This window comes from Pelodiscus sinensis, chromosome Z (genome assembly GCF_052426305.1).
Source record: "Pelodiscus sinensis isolate ZL-2025 chromosome Z, ASM5242630v1, whole genome shotgun sequence".
Classification (NCBI taxonomy): Eukaryota; Metazoa; Chordata; order Testudines; family Trionychidae; genus Pelodiscus; species Pelodiscus sinensis.
The window spans coordinates 16,205,972-16,227,265 of record NC_143085.1 but is presented as its reverse complement, the minus strand read 5'-3'; the positions used below and the strand labels follow the sequence as shown (position 1 = coordinate 16,227,265).

Here is a 21,294-nt window from a genome sequence, read left to right as displayed (position 1 = left end):
GAGGAAGTCGATCCGCCGCTGACACCGGAGACATTCCTGGAGGCTCAAGAGCTTATTCAGCTCACGGCATCTCCGGGACCAGCACCACGTGGTGCACAAGTCCATCCCAGATGAGATGCACAGTCAGCCACAGCCCCTGGCACCGCAATCTGTGGCACCAACCCAGATGATGCCGATATCGACTCAGCCAGCACTGGTGCAACCTGAACCCCTGGCACTGGCACCGCTGGGGTTAGCGTCAACCCTCCCAGCCCCGCCTGCACACATGACCCCAGCACCATTGCTGCATGGGCAAGAGACAGAGGCCATGCCCCCGCTGACACAGCCAGGGTATCGGGGCAAGCCAACGGCTATGGCTCGCCATATGCACCAGGAGGAGCAAGAGCAGTCAGCAGCACCACTCTGGTCGGCCTCTTACTAGTCCGCCAAGTCGGAGGTGGAGTCCTTCTTTTCTCGGGCCTCCTTCAGACGCTCCAGTAGGCCACGGAGGTACAGCCCTCATCACTGATCGAGGTCTCGGACTGCTTGAGCTCCCGGCACGGGTACTGGTCTCATCGCCCTGTGGAGGTTCAAACCTGGCCTCCCCAGTGGCAGCCTCCGCAACAGTGGCCTTTCTGGACTCCCTGGGCATACCACCAGGCCCAGGGGCCAGAGTCGATGAGGTCGGGGTCAGTTATGGCCTCTTTTCGCTCTGGTCGTAGGGCGGCCCCCTCGGCGACCCCACTGGTTAGGGACCCGGGGTCAGAGAGCAGACCTTCCCTTTCTAGTATGGCTGGGGCTGAGACTCCCTCGCAACGGCCACCTACACCAGTCCAGATGGTTACCCATGCAGTGCCGCAACATCCACCTGGCTTAGGGGAGGCGCTTCCCCCAGTACAAATGGAGATGAAGGATTCGTCCTCCTCCCCACCTGACGAGGCCTTGGGGGACCTGGCCCCAGCGATGCTGGCCATAGATGCAAGAGCCCACCAGGACCTCCTGAGACCAATGGCCCAGAATTTGGGGGTCCAGGCAGAGGAGGTCAAGGAGGAGCAGGACCCTGTTGTGGACATTATTGCTGCCTAAGGCCTGATTAAAGTCATCCTCCCCCTGAACAAAATGGTGACCAGAATCACCAAGATGCTCTGGCAAACCCCAGCGTCCATACCGCCTACACAGAAAGGGGTTGAGAGGCGGTACTTTGTGCCTCAGGCTGGCCATGAACATCTGTTTTCCCACCTGCTGCTGGGCTCGGCAGTGGTGCAGGCAGCCTGTAACAAGGAGAGGCAAGGACAGCTGGGCCTCATGCCAAAGAGTAGAGAGCCCAAGAAGCTAGACCTATTGGGTAGGAAGGCATACGCCACTGTGGGCCTGCAATTGAGAATTGCCAATCAACAGGTCATGCTTAGCAGGTATGCCTATAACTCTTGGGTAGCAGCGGATAAGTTTAAGGCGCGCTTGCCTCTGGACGCCCAGCAGGAGTTTGCGGCCCTCACTGAGGAGGGCAGAAGAGTCTCCAGGTCGGCCCTATAAACTGCCCTTGATGCATATCAATGTCTGGGAGTTGTGGGTGGTTCAGCTCGCGTGCATAGCGTTTTCTCCCCCTGCCCCCCCCCACCCCTCTGCAGAAACTGTGTATTGGACCAGATAGACAACACAGTCGCTATGTACTATATCAACAGACAGGGTGGTGCTCGCTGTGCGTGGCGCACAACATATACATGCAGGAGACGTACTTGCGGGGGGTGGACAACACCCTGGTGGACCGGCTCAGCAGAGCTTTTGCGGCCCATGAGTGGTCCCTCAAGGAGGAGGCGGTCAGCTCACTCTTCCTGAGGTGGGGTGCTCCCTTTCTCGATCTGTTTGCATCAAGCAGCAACAAGAAATGCCCCTTGTTCTACTCGTATAAGGGGAGGAGGAGTGGGTCCCTAGGGGATGCTCTGATTGGGCGATGGCCCAGGCGCCTCCTATACGCGTTTCCTCCATTTCCCCTTATTCATGAGGTCCTCTTACGGATCAGAAGGTTCCGGGCAACATTGATCCTCATTGCCCTGGCGTGGCCCCGCCAACACTGGTACATGACCCTACGGGGCCTTGTGATGGAGGACCCCATCCTCTTCCCGCAGGTCCCAGACCTGCTCACTCAGAACATTGGGCAAGGTTTTCTCTGTCACCTGGACCTGCACTCCCTGCACCTCACAGCCTGGAAGATCAGTGGCTGACGGGGGAGGAGCTCCTCTGCTCGGACCCGGTGAAAAGGGTACTGGATGGAAAGTAGGAAGCCTTCTACTAGGGCTACTTACTGGGCTAAGCGGCAGAGGTTCTCCTCTTGGGCCAGGGAGTGGGAGGTGGATCCGTTTGTGGCCCCTACACAGTGTATCTTAGACTATCTGCAGGAGCTCAGGCAGCAGGGGCTGTCTACCTCCAAGGTTAGAGTGCACCTGGCGGCCATTGCGATCGTTAATCAGGGTGAGCGGGGGTGCTCAGTATTCGCCCTACCGATAGTCAAGATATTTTTGAAGGGCCTGGACAGGCTGTACCTGCAGGTCAGGAAGCTCATTCCTCAGTTGGATTTAAACCTAGTGCTTCGCGGTCTGATGGGGGGCCCCCTTTGAGCCACTTGCTACCTGTTCCCTGTCTCACCTATCCTGGAAGGTGACATTCTTGGTGGCTATTACCTCAGCTTGGAGAGTCTCGGAGTTGCAGGCCCTGTCCTTAGAGCCACGTATACGGTGTTTTCCAGGGACAAGGTGACCCTCTGCCCTCACCCAGCTTTCCTACCCAAAATAGTGTCCCCGTTTCATATGTCACAGGAGATTTATCTCCCAGTATTGTATCTTAAATCTCACGCAGACAGGAGGGAGCAGACACTACGCACGTTGAATGTTAGGAGAGCATTGGCATTTTATTTAGTGAGGACAAGAGCATTCCGTAAGTCCACACAGCTCTTTGTCTCAATAGCGGAGAGAATGAGGGGCTCGTCGGTCTCGGCACGATGTCTCTCCTCCTGGATCACCGCTTGTATCAGGGCATGTTACGAGCTGAAAGGGAAACCAGCACTCCAAGTCACTGCCCATTCCACTAGGGCATGGGCGTCGTCCACAGCATTCTTAGCCCTGGTGCCAATCCTTGATACATGCAGGGCGGCCACGTGGTCGTCTGTGCACACATTCACCATGCATTATGCTATCTCACAGCAGGCCCAGCAGGACGCGGCTATGGGGATGGCTGTGCTACAATCTGTCACTATCTAGACTGCCGACCCCACCTCCATAGTTATGGCTTGGAAATCGCCTACTGGAATGGACATAAGCAAGCACTTGAAGAAGAAACAGTTACTTACCTCGTAACTGTTGTTCTTCGAGATGTGTTGCTTATGTCCATTCCAATCCCGCCCGCTTTCCCTTGGTCGGAGTTTCCGGCAAGAAGGAACTGAGCAGGGTTGGGGCTAGCAGGGATATATATGTGTGGCTATGCCGGCGCCACTCTAGGGGGCTCCCCAGCTGGCCCAACGGGTGCTGCTAAGGGTAAAAAAGTTCCAACAACTGTGCACACGGCACGTGCACACCTACTGGAATGGACATAAGCAACACATTTCGAAGAACGACGGTTATGAGATAAGTAACTGTTTTTTCGGCTTGGTGCTGCTTTGGTCAAGGGGCTGGACTCAGTGACCTTCTGAGGTCTCTTCCAGCACTATGATTCTATATGACCTGTGAGAAGTCAGTCTCTGTTTCTATGCCTCAGATGCACATAATGAGGATTCCCCATCTCAAAATAAGGGTAAAGACTGTGAAGGGCTCAAATAAAACAATGGGTGGTATGGTGCTACCACTCATCAGCTGTGACTAGTAGGGTCTATGTTGGCTCCTGTAGTCACTGTATTCACTCTGTTCACTTTGTTGTGTTGTATGTGATTCTACTGTTCTGTGCTGTTCTAAAGTAAGGGTGTGTGTGTGTGTGTGTGTGTGTGTGTGTGTGTGTGTGTGTGTGTGTGCGCGTGCGCCTCAGTTTCCCTGGGCATTGCAGCACTCTCTGGATGAGGCAGGGAAGGCTGGGCATGGCTCACTGTGGAAGTATGTTGGTCTCTCATGTCCTGAGGACCAGGTAACAGCAGATAACATCTTGGGCTTGAAAGTAAGATAAAGCAGGAGGCTTCTTGGAGGGCCGTGAGTGAGAGTTAGTTTTGCTGGGGGAGAAGGGAGTCTAGCTGGCCTGGGGGGCCAGGATACGGGCCCAGAGCCCCAGCTCTGGGTTCCCCTTTCTCCAAGATGGGCTGTACCGAATGTTCCTGGTTCCTGTAACAAGAAGTCTGAGCTATGCTGTGTCCTTGTGAATCAATAAACCTTCTGTTTTACTTGGTGGCTGAGAGTCACGTCTGATTGCGGATGGGGGTGCAGGGCCCGGTGACTTCCCCACACTCCTTGACAAGCTCATGTGTCTTCTGTGGCCACCACAGGACATTCTGTTGCTCTAGAATTAGGATGGTCTTCAGAAACATGTTAAAATCTATTTCAGATAATGGTTAATGCATTACTTTAATAAAAGTGGTATTAAAAATTGACATGGTTCCTGTTCTCTTATACACGCTACATCCCACTCCTCTCTCAGCCAGCAGCTCATTATCTTGCCTTGCAACTGCCCCCGAACGCTATGCAAAATGTGCTTTAGCCCAACTGAAGCCTTCCCTGTGCTGGTACAAATCATGTTCTGCTTCCTACCTAATGCATTACATGTCCACTTTCTTCCCTTGTTCCAACCAGTTTCTCTTCTGGTTTCCAGGCAAATCATCAATCCTCAGTTCTGCCCTGTTTTCTCTCCCAATATGGGTCTCCAGCTGGAGACTGATGCCTTTCTCCCTCAGACAGAAGCTTCAGGATATGTTTACAAGAGGCTTTTTTATGTTGTTAATTGATTGCCAACAAACTATTGGTAGTTGACACTTTGTAGTGGTTTTTCCTGACTACAACCCTTTGTTCTTTGCCTTAGGTTGGGATGAGCCTTCCCTTTCCCTTCACAGCAGAAAATGTTGTTCTAGGAAATGCAAGCAAGGCAAGCTACATTCCCCAACTGGACTGCCTTTCAAGGGAGCAGTAGTGCCAGTAGCAGTAGCTCCTCTGACTGGTGGTTATTCTGATTTAAGTGTCTGAAAGACCAGAGAACCCAAAGATCTGCTCCTTCCACCAGCCAGATGCATTTGAGAAGCTCCCCAAAGTCCCATGTCCTTTGTTGGGATTTCCCTTCGAAGATCACTTTAACTGTGTGCCTGTAACTAGCATGACTTGTTCATTCTGGATTTGATGTGCTGTGTAGAATGCGCTTTGGGGTTCCACAGATCAAGAGAAGATTTTAATGTTTAGATTTTGAGTGCCTTTTCATTCACTTTAATTTTGCATGTGAAACTTCAGAGTTTGAAGTGAAATCCTACATCTGATGTAAATGTCAGTGCTCCTGCACAATGCTGTTCCCAAGTGCTTTCTTTTACACTTGTTTCAGAGCCATACTATGTTACTGTCTTTTTCAAAGTATAATTAATGTAAATAGCCTCAACTCAGAGGCACTGCAATTTGACACTGAGCTTCTCCTTTCTTCTTCTTCTCTTTAAAAACCCTTATTGCACCGAGCTGAGTTAAGAAGAAGGGTTAATAGAACTGAATAATTGCCATCTTTTAACGGGATAAAACCTCCCTTCATACAGCATTTTAAAATGCACTTTGTTTGATTGTTCAGCAAACTATTTCTCTGTTTAGTGCACATACCTTGCTGGATTGGTCTCTGCATATTACGCACTGCACAAAAGATGCATCCGATGTGCACTTCGACTTCACAATCTCTGCTGGAAGGCACATATCTAGAAGATTTAAAACGGTGAAGGTCACCTTGGGGAAGCAGCTAGCACACTTAGTTTTTAGCATAGAAGCATTGCAGCAGATTAAATGAAGCCTGTTTATAAGTGGTTGAAGAGCACTTTATTAAGCCACATTATTTCTGTGGGTGTTTTAAAAATGTTTTTTTCTATTTCTGGCTATTCATTCTTCTCGTTGTTGAAATGCTAAAAGCTTTCCAAGATAGATTTTTAGTCCTTTTTATATTTGCATATAACAATGGATAGATTTTTTTTAAGGTAGGCTTCTTGTTTTTGTATTTACAAATAAAAGGTTTCTAAGAACATGTACACATTCTGCCTTGTGCATTTCTGTGCTTGCCAGGGACCTGATCCTGAAAAGTGCCAAACACCTGCTATTCCCATTATAGGGATGAAAAGTGTTTGTGATTTAAGATCTTGATTCCTGAGGTGCCATTTAGCCCCATAGTGCAGCCATACTCTTGAGCAGAGCTTTTTGAAAGGACTTTAAGGGGAGTGGGGCAGTGCAGCTGGAATGAATTTCAGTGGGAGTTAAGTACTTCACTGGCTTTGAAAATGTCAAGTTTAAGTGGGAGGAGGGAAAATTTGAGCTGTCTTTTTGAAAATTTGTAGGTTTATTTCCAACCCAGCATTTAACAGAAAGGTAAAGGTTTGAACCTATTTGGCCTGATGATTTTACAGTCTACAGTTCAAAAATAAGCATTCAGAAATGTCAAGGTGTTTTTATCCTTGAGTGCTTCCTTCTTTCCTGTTGCTATTTTGTGACATATTTTCAGCAAACTCTCTCTTATTCTGTCAGTTTCTATGAAATATTTAATGCACCGGAGGTATTTAAAAAAAACAAACCACCACACAACATGAAATGTAGCAATAGTAGGTACTATTTAATCGGGTGGTTATGTTTGAACAAAGGCAAACCATGTAAATAAAATCTTGGTACAGTCTTCCTCTGTATTAATGTTTGCACTTCATTCTCTTTAAGGAACTACTGTGCATGGTGAGTTTATCTACCCAATCACCTCTAATTTAGGGTCATGTACAAATGCTGTAGTTTCTCATTTGCTGTTCCTGTGAGTTCAAGGCATTGCCATAAGACAATTTTAGACCTTCCAGGACAAGAGCAGAAAAGTTGGCTGAGCAGTAACAAGGCCAATGCACAGTGTGGTCTCCTGGTTTCTCCATTCTTCTCTATTTGCAAATATGCAGGATACCTATTTTGTTTTTAAGAGGACTGATGTACTTTCAGAATTCCTAATCAACTGATTCTTTACTTCCTGCTCTGAAGTGTTACATAAGTCTACTATGACTTGTTAAGCTATCAGCATTTTCTGTCGCAGAGGCAGTTGTATTGCAGTTGTTGATGAAGTGATCTTGAAGAAACTTAAGTGAATATTTTTAGTCAAATAAAAAACAAAAATCAATTGAAATGGTTCATTTTCACATTTTAGAAGAGTCAATTTGAAATGTTTGATTTAACCCAAATATAGTTTCTTCAGGATCTTTGTTACATCAAGAACAAAACAAAACTCAGTTTGCTTGAAAGAAACCAAATTTATTTTATTCAGTGATCAAACAACAGTTCAGATGAGGAGTCCCGTGAATTTAATTGGACTGTTCGGGCAGTAATCTTGCTCTAAGTTAAACCTGTGGTCTGTGAAGATCTTTTGAATCCTTTTAGGTCTGATCTACACTAGGAGTTTAGGTTGAACTTAGCTTCATTAGGTTGTTTTTTTCTAAACAATGACTCCACACCACCAACCCTATTCCATTAACTTTAAGGGGTGTTAAAATCCATTTTGGTAGTCCTGCTTTTCATGAGGAGTAATGCTAAATTTGACCTTGCACAGTAGACTTTATGGTAGTGCAGACACAGCGCTATAAAAATAGAAATTCTTAGCCTATGGGAGGTGTCCCACTGTGACCACTCTAGCCAGTACTTTCATCTCCATTGCTCTCCAGATGAACAGGAAAAGCCCTGGGAAAATTTGAATTTAATTTCTAGTGTAGGCAGCATGGAGAGCAGTCTTCAGAGGAGGCAGCACACCTGACCATAAGTTCCCAGAGTTACAGACAAGAGGTAGCATCAAGCATGCAGGAGATCCTGGACCTCATTGCTGTGTGAGGAGAGAGATCTGTTCTCGAAGAACTATGATCCAGCAAATGCAGAGATGACAAAGGGCATGGAGGAGAAAGGATTCACCAGAGACACACAGCTGTGTGAAAATAAAGACAAGAAGGCAAACAAATGTTCTATATCATACGATCCTGCTGGTGGGGGGACTTGACAAGCTTCCTAAACCTGTCTGTGGATTTCTCCCAAAATACATCTCAGGCAGCCTTGGACAGCAGTGTGGAGGACAGCATAGAATCATAGAACCATAGAGCTGGAAGAGACCTCAGAAGGTCATCAAGTCCAGCCCCCTACTCTAGGCAGGACCAATCCCAACTAAATAAACCCGGCCAGAGCTTTGACAAGCCAAGACTTAAACACCTCTAGGGATGGAGACTCCACTACCTCCCTAGGTAACCCATTCCAGTGCTTCACTACCCTCCTAGTGAAATAGTTTATCCTAATATCCAACCTGGATCTCTCTCACCTCAACTTGAGACCATTGCTCCTTGTTCTGCCATCTGCTGAGAACAGCCTTTCTCCATCCTCTTTGAACCTCCCTTCAGGAAGTTGAAGGCTGCTATCAAATCCCCCCTCACTCTTTGCTTCTGCAGACTAAACAGACCCAACTCCTTCAGCCTCTCCTCATAGGTCTTATGCTCCAACCCCCTAATCATTTTGGTTGCCCTCCGCTGGACCCTCTACAATGCGTCCACATCCTTTTTGTAGTGGGGGGCCCAGAACTGGACACAATACTCCAGATGTGGCCTCACCAGAGCCAAATAAAGGCGAATAATGACATCACTGGATCTTCTGGCAATGCTTCTCTTAATGCAACCTAATATGCCATTAGCCTTCTTGGCTACAAGGGCACACTGTTGACTCATATCCAGCTTCTCATCCACTGTAACCCCCAGGTCCTTTTCTGCAGAACTAATACTTAGTTGGTTGGTTCCCAGCCTGTAACAATGCTTGGGACGGAAGAATCCCAGGTGCAGGACTCTGCACTGGTCCTTGTTGAACTTTATCAGATTTCTTGTGGCCCAATCCTCCAATTTGTCTAAGTCACTCTGGACCCTATCTCTGCACTCAAGCGTATCTACCTCTCACGCTAGCTTACTGTCATCTGCGAACGTGCTGAGGGTGCAATCCATCCCCTCATCCAGGTCATTAATAAAGATATTGAACAAAACCAGTCCCAGAACCGAACCTTGGGGTACTCCGCTAGAAACCGACTGCCATCCTGACATCATGCCGTTGATCACTACCCGCTGGGCCCGGCCTTCTAGCCATCTTTCTATCCATCTTACTGTCCATTTATTCAATCCACATTCCCTTAACTTGCTGGCAAGAATATTGTGGGAGACCGTATCAAAAGCCTTGCTAAAGTCAAGGTATATAACATCCACTGACTTTCCCATATCCACGGAGCCAGTTACCTCATCATAGAAGCTAATCAGATTGGTGAGGCACAACTTTCCCTTTGTGAATCCATGCTGACTATTCCTAATCACTTTCCCTTCTTCCAAGTGCCTCAAAATGGATTCCTTAAGGATCCCTTCCATGATTTTTTCAGGAACCGAGGTAAGACTGACCGGCCTATAGTTCCCTGAATCATCCTTCTTCTCTTTTTTGAAGATAGGCACGACAGTTGCCTTTTTCCAATCATACGGGATTTCTCCCGACCTCCACAACTTTTCAAAGATAATGGCCAAAGGCTCCTGAATGACATTTGCCAACTCCCTCAGTTCCCTTGGATGCATTAAGTCCGGACTAATGGATTTGTGTACGTTTAGCTTTTCTAAATAGTTCCTAACCTGTTCTTTGCTCTCCAAGAGCTGTCCATCTTCATTCCATCTTGCGTCACTTAGCACATTAGTACGGGAGCCCACCTTGTCCGTGAATACAGAGGCAAAGAAAGCATTGAGTACTTCAGCTTTCCCCACATCATCTGTCACTAGGTGACCTCCTTTATCTGCACACCCTCTGATCACCTTCTTCTTGTTAACATGCCTGTAGAAACCTTTCTTGTTATCCTTCACATCCTTAGCCAGTCACAATTGCATTTGCGCTTTCACCTTCCTGATAATCTCCCGGCATTCTCAAGCTATACATTTAAACCCCTCCCTAGTCATTTCCACTTTTTGTAAGCTCCCTTTTTGTGCTTAAGTTAACCAAGGATTTCCCCTGTAAGCCAATCTGGTCTCCTACCATGTTTGCCTCTCTTACTATACATCGGGATGGTTTCTTTCTGTGCCTTCAGTAAGGCTTCTTTAAAGTACTGCCAGTTGTCCTGGACTCCTTTCCCCTTCATGTTAGCATCCCAGGGGATTCTGCCCGCCAGATCTCTGAGGGAGTCAAAATCTGCTTTTTTGAAGTCCAAGTTGTGTATTTTACTACTCTATTTTCTTCCTTTGGTCAGGATCCCGAAATCTATCTTCCTGTAGTCAGCCGCTGGTCAGTTTCAGCAGCGTCTGACTTGGGGACGCCTGGGGCAGAGCAGCTGGGTGCTGCCGGGTTGGTCCAGTAGCGCCGAGGAGCAATGCTGCTGGATCAACCCGGAAGCACCCCAGCTGCTCTACCCCAGGCATCAGTGAGAAAAGCCTGGTCTGCTGGGGGGGGGGGCACACTAGCTGCGCCCTCCCCCCCCAGCAGACCAGGGACACGCAGAGCAGCTTTTCTCGCCGCGGAGGATGTGGGTGGCGGGAAAAGCCTGGTCTATTGGGGGGGGTGCACTAGCTGCGCCCCCCCCTGCAGACCAGGGAGATGCGGGTGGCGGGACTGCCGAGACGCGCCGCGGTCCTGCCGCCTGCGTTCTCCGCAGCTTTGCTCTGTGTCTCCCTGGTCTGCTGGGGTGCCCCCCAGCAGACCAGGGAGATGCGGAGGATGCGGGCGGCGGGACCGTGGCGCGTCTGGGCGGTCCCGCCACCCGTGTCCTCCGTGGCGAGAAAAGCCCCATTCGTATGTAGGGATCCGACGTAAGTCAGATTCACGTAACTCAGGGACTGCCTGTATTCCATCTCTACTCACAATTGGACACTGATCTCAGGGAGGTCTCCTGGTGAGTTCACATTTTGTATTTTGTTAAAAATGGGTTAAGGGTGTGATCTGTGATGGCTACTATGGGTACACAATGTGGGGGAAAGGTGCAGGAATGGGGAAATCCCTGGAACAGCTTGTTAATGTGCCTAGAGGCAGAGCAGGAATCCTCCCTGCACATTTCCATAAAGCTCTCATAGAGCACAACTCTATAATCCTGCTCACAAGGCTTCTGGAGAGGCCAGCCTTATCCTGTCTTCCACAATAGGACACGTTCCCACTCCAAGCCAGCAGTAAGCAGCAGCACTAAGCATTGCAGCATAAGGCCCAGGTTTCTGCCCACATTCAGGCAGCATTTGGTCCCTATCACTCTGTGTAATTCTGAGAAGACTGATCTCTCTCATGGTGACCTGGATGAAGCAGAGGAAGCTATTAGCGGATACCTCTGCAGTAAACCTCCTTTTTTTCATCCCCAGTGAAGCCAGGCTGCAGCTCATGCCCTGCTGCCACAGCTGGACTCCTTTCCCCTGCTCACTCTGCAAGAAGGGAATGTTGCACTTTCTTGGCAAATGGGTGCTGAACACATGGGCACAGCGTGGAGTAACTGCTGCTTAGTGGGCACTTAAAAGCATAACTGTGGCCTTGTACATAATACATTCCTATTGCATTTAAACAAACCTTCTTTTCAGACAAACAGATTAAATTTTATGTGCCACAGTGTCTCTTGAAAAGTGCCTTGCACTTCCGCCTCCCCCAGATGTCAGCCTGGAACAAATCCCTTGTTGCTTTTTGGCTGCAGACAACATGTTCAAGGAGCAAATGCAGTCTGTCCTTTGGCGGGGGCGAAGGGGGCGCTTACGTGAGTGAACGAATATGCTGCTGGAGGAGATGCATGTGGAGCATGAGCATAGATCATGCAGCAAACTGCAAGTGAGGAACCAGAAGACTCTTGTGCCTGGTAGATGTGATGGATTACGTGGTGGCTGTCCAGAATGCTTATATGCACAGGCACCCACTCCAGCCCTTGTGGACCAACATTCCCTCCCCACAGAGTTCTATAGCCTTCTCTCCCAGGAGCCCTAAAGTGTAGAAGGTGGGGGAGGTCACACTCCTCCCAATTGTGATATATATCACACACACATTCTCTCACTCTCTCTCTCTCTCTCACATGCACACACACCTCCCAATTGTGATCTCTCTCTCTCCCTCCCTCCATCCCTCCTCCCAATTGTGATATCTCTGTCCTCCCCCCCCCCCAAGCTTCCACTCGGGACTCCTTTTCTGACCCTGCCTTGTTCCCTAAATAAAAATACGTGACTTCTGAACAACAGTCTCTTTATTGCTTGTGTTGAAGGAGGGTGGGTTTGCTGGCAATCTCCGAATGCAGAGGCACCTCATTAAGAACAACATGCATGATTCTGAAAGCTTGCCATTCATAACACTGTTTTTTCAAAGCCTCTCTGATTTGCAGTGCTCCTGAAAATGTTCTCTTCTAATGGCCCTGACGCCTGGCTGCTCATTATCTCTGGCTGGGTGTTCCTTTCCCCCCCCTCTCTCCACCCCTCCTACTCCACCATGTAACTTTTTCCCTTCCTCTCTGAATTATGGAGTACACAGCAGGTTGTCAGCACAGTGGGAATATTGCTTTCGCTGAGGTCTAACCTGGTTGGTTAGATTGTGGAACCTTCCCTTTTAAATGTCCAAATGCACATTCGACCACCATTCTGCACTAGAGGAACATGTAGCTAAATTGCTCCTTATTGTGGTCCAGGACGCCTGTGCACAGCTTCATGAGCCACGGGAGCAAGGGATAGGCTGTGTCTCCAAGGATAACTATTGGTATTTACAATGCCTTCAATTGTAATTTTCTAGTCTGGGAAGAAAGTTATTGAAGAGACTGAAGTTCCTAAAGATGCACGTGTCCTGCATTTTTCGTGCAGTAGAGAAGAGTGAGGGGGGATTTGATAGCAGCCTTCAGCTTCCTGGAGGGAAATTCCAAAGAGGATGGAGGGAGGCTGTTCTCAGTGGTGATGGATGGCAGAACAAGGAGCAATGGTCTCAAGTTGCAGAGGGGGAGGTCTAGGTTGGATATTAGGAAAAACTATTTCCCTAAGAGGATGGTGAAGCACTGGAATGGGTTACCTAGGGAGGTGGTGAAAACTCCATCCCTAGAGCTTTTTATGGCTTGGCCAGACAAAGTCCTGGCTGGGATGATTTAGTTGGGATTGGTCCTGCTTTGGACAGGGGACTGGACTTGATGACCTTCTGAGGTCTCTTCCAGTCCTAGCATTTTATGATTCTAAATGAATCTATAAAAAGGGAAATAAGAACAACCCAGGAAACTATAGTCCAGATTGGATAACCTCTCGAGGTCCCTTCCAGTTCTAGTGTTCTGTGATTCTGTGCTAAACTGAAGATTGACTTTAATGCACAAATGGCATGTTGCTTTTAGTTGATCATTAAGAGGGTCTTTCTGGATGTCCCAATTCCTTCATAAGTTAAGGAATCACATGGCTTTTGGCAAACACTAGGATTGAAATTGTGCTAATACCAACTGTTTAATTGCTTACATATGGTTTTTGCCTTTTGGGTTCTAGGATGGTTTACATGAGTAGCTGATGCATTATAAACGGTGCTTTTGGCATTATGTCTATAACACATGAAAGACATACAATAGGTAACATTGTACATTCGCTTATTTCAAAGATCACAGTATCCCTGTGGACACAAGTGTATGTCAAGCACCAGCAGAATATCTACCTCTTTAAAACTACTTGAATGCTCTCTCTCACTGTATCTTTTTCCTGGATTCTTTTCCAAAAGTTCAGTAATGCCAAAAACTGTAATCTCATGTGTTGTCATGTTGCTGCTGTAGAGAATTCCCTGCAAGCACCAACGCTGATAAATTGTTTTCTGACATTTCAGTATAGTTCCAGAGGATGGAACTGATATATAGTACCTACTTATCTGTCCAGATACTTACAGCTATCTAAGTTACTTGTGGTAGATTATTTTAACCCATTCTCTTTCTTGGGGAGCTCCTTTAATTGGATGACTCCGGGGTTAATACATTGTGTTGTGCAAATACAGTAAAACACAAAATGAATTGCCAGATCCTGTTAATTCAGTGAAACTACTATTTTTTCTATATTTTAATTTACCAGAACACAAAAATAGGCTAAGCTGCAGGGAGGATACTAATTACAAAGGAAAACCTTCAGGACATAGACAGAATCTCACTACTTGTCCTAATGACAGAAAAAAATCATGTTCATATCTGGCTGTGCATCATTCGGCTCGTGATGTTTAATTATGCTGTTGGTGGGGAGTCATTCTTGTCATTTTATAAACTTATGGGACTTCATTATTTCATTAGACTGAAGTATCATTTGATTGCAGATGACTCTGGGGAAAAAAATACGGTTTGGGTGAAATTTTCCTGTTTGTGCTTTCCATCTTGCTGGAGGTTATGTTTGGAGCTGCTTTAAAAGATGTGCTCTCATTTTGTTTTAACTGTGGCTTGGATAATCTGGTCAGAGATCGATATTTTTTAATCAAAGGCTGCAGATCAAAATCTCTCAATTTGGGCTTCTGAGTATTGAATGCACTGGAAACAAATTTAATATCTGCCATTTCATTACTTGTACATACAGTATTGTGCAGTTTAGGTTAAAAGTGTGATATACTTAGACTTATCCTTTAAACTCTCTCTAGTTTTTAATACTTTGGTTTAAAAAAAAAACCTCTCATGATTTTGTTTTCCAGTGGTTAATACATGTTGTGTATTCTTCCTCTCATTCCAGTGTTTCTGTTGATAGAAATGAACATTCTGAATATGAGCAACATTATATTGCTACAATGTTTCAGAATATTGTACTATTAGCTAGTATTTGTTACGAATTTACCTTAGTGGTATGCTTAGCTGTAAAAAGTGACTAAAAGAGCACATCTTATTGAAGCAGCTCCAGACACATCCTCCAGTAAGAGGTTTTGACACCAAAAGCATAAACGGGAAAATTTCATCCAGTGTTTCCAACAGGGACAGATTATTGTCACACTCATATGCATCTCTTCTGAAGCTGCTTTTACTGGTCTATTGTGCTGATTGGACCTCAATTTGCCTTATTGGCAAGTTCAACTGTAAGAAGTGAGTACAAATTTGTAAGATGTGACAGTCTGTAATAAATGTTATGAGAAAAGGAACAAACGTAAGACGGACTAAATTTGTCCAAACAGAAAGATCAACTGTTATAATTCAAGTTTTGTGTTAATACTATGGGCGAACAACATGTGGGACCTGAGATTTAGTCAACCCAAATTGATGTATCAGAAATTAGGTGCATTGGAGAACCAAATAAGAGAAGCTGGACTATTCTGCCTAATACCTACTTTTAGGGTTCTTAAAAGGAAAGACTTTGGGAGGAAAATTGCTATTGGTATGAGCTTCAGCATCATTATTTCCACTCTCACTTATTTCCTGGAACTTGCTTTCCATCATTCTGATCCTGAAAAATTTCTGAACAGACTGGTCTAGAGAGAGGGTCTCTCTCTGATAACACAGCCAGCGCCATTTGAAACTCTGGGATGTGAATGATTTTATTTTTATCCTCACTCTATCCCCGCCATGTTTCTTCTTTCCTAGCCCCAATTTTTCCCATCAAATAAGTCTGGTTTAGCTGATTACAGGAAGACTATATTTTGCAATATTGTTTAAGCCTCTGACCCAGAAAAAAGCAGCTGATGCAATGCCCTGAAGAGCCTGAAGCTCATAAAAGTTTGTCAGGTCCGATAGGTTAAGAGAAGATCATGCGATGTGCCTGCTGTTTTCAGCAGTCAAGGTGTAAGTTAGTCAACACCAGATATCAGAAGCTACATTTTCTATCCTTGCTGTTCTTTTCTATCTCCTTTGTGTATGATGGTTTTATTTTGTTTTGTAGGCAGTAAGATTGGACTTTAAGAAAAGCAGCAGTGAGCACTCCAGCCTATCTCAATTAATGTTTTCTTTCTCTCAAAAGTATCCCCTCAAAAGGCATTTGAAATGTGAAGTGTTTTCTGGATCTTTAATGAAGGTTCCAAGTATATTGACCATGGTACTGCATTGGCTGAAATCTCTGTATACCAAATCCTGGACTTTGTTTAATACTGTTTCATGTAGGGCTGTGACTGTGTCATATTTACATCTTTAACTTTTTGGGCTCTGTTATTCCCTCTAAATTAATACAACAGATCATTGTTAATGAAAGACACTGAATTAGATGAATCACAAGTCATGTGCAGAATGACTGTTATCGTATGTCCTCCAGACTCTGTTCTCTTATGGTCATTCGATATTTTTCATGTATTTAGAGGGACCACAGTGTGGTAAATGTCATTTAATCTAGCAGAGGACTCCCTTGGCCAGGGACCCTAAATAGGGTGAGCTCCAGAAATCTTTCCTAGTCTCCTCTTTTAAAGTTGACATTTGTTTTCACATCTTTGCATGATCAGTGTGAAACAGTCTGACCCCACTTGGGATGGAATGAACAAAATCATATGACAAACAAAAGGAATGTTCAGTATAAACATAACTTCCAAACAAGTGTCTGCAACTCTACAAAAGCTCATCTAGATGGGTACAGTTTGGGATAGATGCAATAATGGTAATTTTCCATGGAATTATTTTAGATATCCACCAGTGCAGCGGAAAACAGCCACTTGGTTTTGTAGGGGTTTGAGAGGTAAAGAAGCGGAGCCTTGAAGATGAAAGAGTTGGATTAAACCTTATAGTCTTATTTCTTTCTGCTTTGACTCTTCACCTTCATGTAAAACCAATTTTCTAATGGTTAAAACAGCACCCTAAGGCTAATATGGAATCTTTCAAGTCAGTTAGGTAACTTAATGCCTGCTAGGATTCCATTTCCCTTGCACTCATCCTAAAATTTAGGTCGGGACAGAAGGAAAACGTTAACATCTGTGTTGGTTTCTGCTTCACAGGTCACAAAAATGGTGAAAACAGTCACCACTAGAACCGTACGCCAGGTCCCCCTTGGGCCTGATGGACTGCCGGTAATGGATGGCTCATCTCCTATGGGTAGCTACACAGATTCAATAGACAGAAGATACATGAAGAATGGGGAGCGTTACATCACACCTCAGGCTTCGTCCACATTGACCAGATCTTACAATAGCTATGATTCTTATCCTGACGGTCACGACAGCCAATATCGCCCTTTCATCAGCCATGAAGGCTATGGAGACCTAGCTGACAATTATGGCAGCTTGTCCCGGGGCATCAGTTACCGTCCTCGCTATGCCTACATGCCAGGAAACAGTTATCGGTCGGAGGATGGTAGTTTCACCTTGCCAAGCAGGAGGGATAACTATGGTCCCATTGCCCAGCCCCAAGTGCCAGCAGGCAGCAATGTTGATTTGAATCGCTCCCAGCCAGAACGTTTCCAGCCAGAGCCTTATGGGCTGGAAGATGATAACCGCAGCCTCGGGGTTGACGATGAAGGGTATGAACTGGACCCAGATTACTCCATGGTGAACCGAAGGACATCTGCAGGGGTGCCCGAGAGGGGAAGACCTCTTAAAGGAAGGTAAAAATCTTGTGGCCGAATGTTTGTGATCCTGTCTGCAGCTATTTTAGTGATTTTTAAGCTTAAAACATTAACCTTTAATAGTCTGCATAAGCTTCTGGAGTGCCTGAGAAGCAAAATCAGCCACAGCTGCAGTCACAGCGGTTTTTCTATGAACAACTAATCTTTTATAACAACAAGGAATCAAAATTGCCTAACAAGCCAAAAAACAAAATAAAAAGTGAAAGTCTATCTTGGGTTTCCAAATCAATTCTGATTCAGTGGTAGAGATGGACTTTCCCAAAGCAATTCTGTGTCTCCCAGTCAACATTCTTACAGCCCTTCCCCTGAACTCCAAGCAACAGGGAGTAAAGGTGACTCCTTTGGAGAAAAGTTGGCCCCCAGGAGACAGTGGGCTTTCCTTGGGAAGACTAACTTGCTTACCGTGAAGCAGATAAAGACCCCGGTATACATAAGTTTGTGTGCAAAGATCCTTTCCGCAGCTTATTTTGGGGTTATATTTAGAAATAGAAAATGCTGACTTTCTTAAAGGACTATGTTGCCTTTTTGGTGGTAAAGAAACTGTGTAACTGTATTGTGTTTACTCCTCCCTGTCACTAATAAAGGGGAAATGGACTAGTACATTTGTGAGAATTTTGAAAGAGCCGGAATGCATCTGTCTTCAAAATAGAAATGTTAAAATGAACTGTCTGGTTAGGGCCAGTCATTCCATGTTGCAGAAGGAATACTTCTAATGAGTGCACTCTAGTGAGATACACAGCTCAGTGATACGGGTGCTCAGTGGCTCATGGGAAATGCATGCCAGATTGAGCCATTGTTTAGAATTGTCAAACCACATGAAGGGAAGAAGAAAATGATCTGTATTGTCCATAACACTACTAGAGAGGCCAGTCACAAATTATTCCTGCCGTAACTGCTTTCTTGGGAGATGTTCTGCTTCATGTCACAGCCCATGTTTTGATAGGCATTCTGGAATCATGTCCTCCACCCTGGGCTTACAGAAACTGTCTCTTGTGAGGAAAATCAAGCTTGAGAGCAAGTGATTTCTTTTCAGTTGAACGTCAGTCATTGGCTCTACAAATCTTGACAATTGTAAATGTGTTGTCATTCTAGCTATGATATATACTGATCTTTTTTTCATTTTTTGTCCTCCCCCAACCCCTTGTGGGTTGAGCTAGTTAGAATACAAGCCTGGTCTGTCTCTGATGATGCATGTTTAATTTCCATGATTTCTCATTTAAAATAGTTAAAATGTTGAGTTACATTGCCCTGACAGCATTTTGGAGATTACTTATGTAGATACATAAAAGCAGGGCTGCTAATGGGATGGGTGGGCAGCTTCCCCATGGTCCATCCATTCAAAAGGACCTGGAACTCCCAGCTGCCACTACTTTTGCAGCTACAGCAGCCAGAATCTCCAGGCCCTTTAAATCACTGCATGCCCACCCCTTGTGCACAAGACCCCACCCCTTCAAGTTGGGCACTAGCTTATCCCCCAGGGTTCAACAAAGTCTTTTAAGTCCTACACAAAAGCAAATGCCACCTGGCACCTACAAAAACTGAAAAAGAAGGCAGAGCTGTACCATAGGAGCCTCTGAAAATTCCACCTGATGACACCCTGGAGTTTCACCAACTTGCCCCCTCTCTCACTTACAGATATTGTGGACTGAAATGAGCCTGAGATGCAGTGTTGCAAATAATGGGAAAATTAAAAGCTAAAAGAACGCTGTTATATCAAGGCAAAATTTTATTTTACAGCCCTTGTTAAAAATAGGCAACAAGCAGCATTACTATTTTGCAAATTTCATGCAGGATGAATAGCTAAATACCTTCTTAACATTTATCAGTTTGCATTTTCAAAAGATTTGAAACATCCTTTTTTATTGTTCCACGGCAGTCTTGATAGGGCCAATTTACTGTTTTTGTTTTGCATTTCTTTTGTAGTTTTTTCATATTTAACATGATCAAGGGGGCTTTGACAAGCATTTAATCTGCATTTGGCAGCAAAGTTTAGATTGTGAAAATATAAGAGGAGTGAATGAGGTCTATTTCATAAAACAGTTACTCTTAAACTTTTACAACTACTCAAAGAAATATTTAAATGATTAAACCTACATCTCATGTATGCCCTTTATCTATTACAGGTGTGGGCAATAATTTTTGACGGTGACGGGGAGAGGGGCTACTTCAAGATTTTAGAAAGTGGTCAAGGCACCTGCATTTTTCTGTGGAGGAGGTGCGGGGTCTAGGATGAAGGTTGGACACAGAAGGGTGCACAGAATAAGAGACTGGGGTGCAGGAGATGGTGTTAATTCTGAGAGGAAGCTTGGGCAAAGGAGGAGGTTGTAACCTGGGTCAGGGGATAGGGTGTAGGGTGAGGTAGGCGGTGCAGGAGAGGATTCTGGCTTGGAGGGGGAACAGGGTCTGGGAAGGAGTTGTGACCAGGGGCAGAGTGGGGTGCAGAGGGTTTGGATGGTGACCTGGGGGAAGGAGTTGGGGTGCAGGAGGGGTTTTGGTGCTGGGGTGCAGGAGGGGTTTGGTGCCAGAGGCAGGCTCTGGCTGAGAAGCGCTTTCCTAAGCTAGCAGACCTTCAGCACCCCCAGGGCAGGGTGGGTTCTCTGCCTGCTGCAATCCCAGATCACTTAAGTCTGCAAGCAGCTCCCTCCATTTGGCTCTCAGCTCTGGGAGAGGGAAGAGACTTGCACTGCTCCCATCCTCCAGGCCAGTCTCTCCGCTCCTATTGGCTGGTTGTTTCTGGCTACAAGGAGCTGCAGATTGGGCTGGGGGAAGCAAGGAGATTGTACAAAGCTTCCCCTCCCTGAAGAGCAGACAGCCAGAGGGACTGAGCTTTAAACTGCATAGCTATATGCCTGAGGATCCTGGGAGTGTGGTCTGTGGTCCGGATGTGGCCTCTGCTCTGTATTTTGCCCAGTCCTGATCTATAAGAATGTAATGGCAGCAAATGTTCTTCAGGTTTAATGATGAAGCCCCAAAGCAATTAGTGCATGATTTCAGCTCTTTAGTTCTTAGTCTTTTAATCTTAAAAGTAAGGCTACTGCCTACCAAGCTGTCTGAAATGGCTCAATAGTGATAGAAATGTAGCCGTGTTAGTCTGGGGTAGTTGAAGCAAAATGCAGGACAATGTAGCACTTTAAAGACTAACAAGATGGTTTATTAGATGATGAGCTTTCGTGGGCCAGACCCACTTCCTCAGATCAAATAGTGGAAGAAAGTAGTCACAACCATATATACCAAAGGATACAATTAAAAAAAATGAACAAATATGAAAAGGACAAATCACATTGCAGAACAGAAGGAGGATGCGGAGACCTTTTACATCTGCCCTTGAAAGGGAATCCTCTGAACTGTCATTCATGTTAAAATTCGACACTTGCCAACAGGGACTTAACAAGTCTTTGAACTTTCTCACCCATTACCAAGACAGTTTCCCCAATTATCACCTGTAATACCATTAACTCACATACATCCCACTCTCCCTACCTTTAATATCAGCAATTCACAGACACTTACCTTCCTTCCTCCCCCTTCTCACCCCTCTCCCCCTCCCCCCGCATCCTCCTTCTGTTCTGCAATGTGATTTGTCCTTTTCATATTTGTTCATTTTTTTTAATTGTATCCTTTGGTATATATGGTTGTGACTACTTTCTTCCACTATTTGATCTGAGGAAGTGGGTCTGGCCCACGAAAGCTCATCATCTAAT

The 21,294-nt window shown here is 45.7% G+C and overlaps 1 protein-coding gene across 11 annotated transcripts in view; it reads left to right on the top strand.

Moving 5' to 3' along the window:
- ARVCF (ARVCF delta catenin family member) overlaps positions 1 to 21,294 on the top strand; it is a 603,575-nt gene that overhangs the window by 437,120 nt on the left and 145,161 nt on the right. For all 11 annotated transcript variants that reach the window (XM_089775246.1, XM_075898325.2, XM_075898321.2 and 8 more), the window contains one exon: positions 16,968 to 17,572. In XM_089775246.1, coding sequence (XP_089631372.1) covers positions 16,968 to 17,572 — 605 coding nt within the window. The remainder of the gene's footprint in view (positions 1 to 16,967; positions 17,573 to 21,294) is intronic.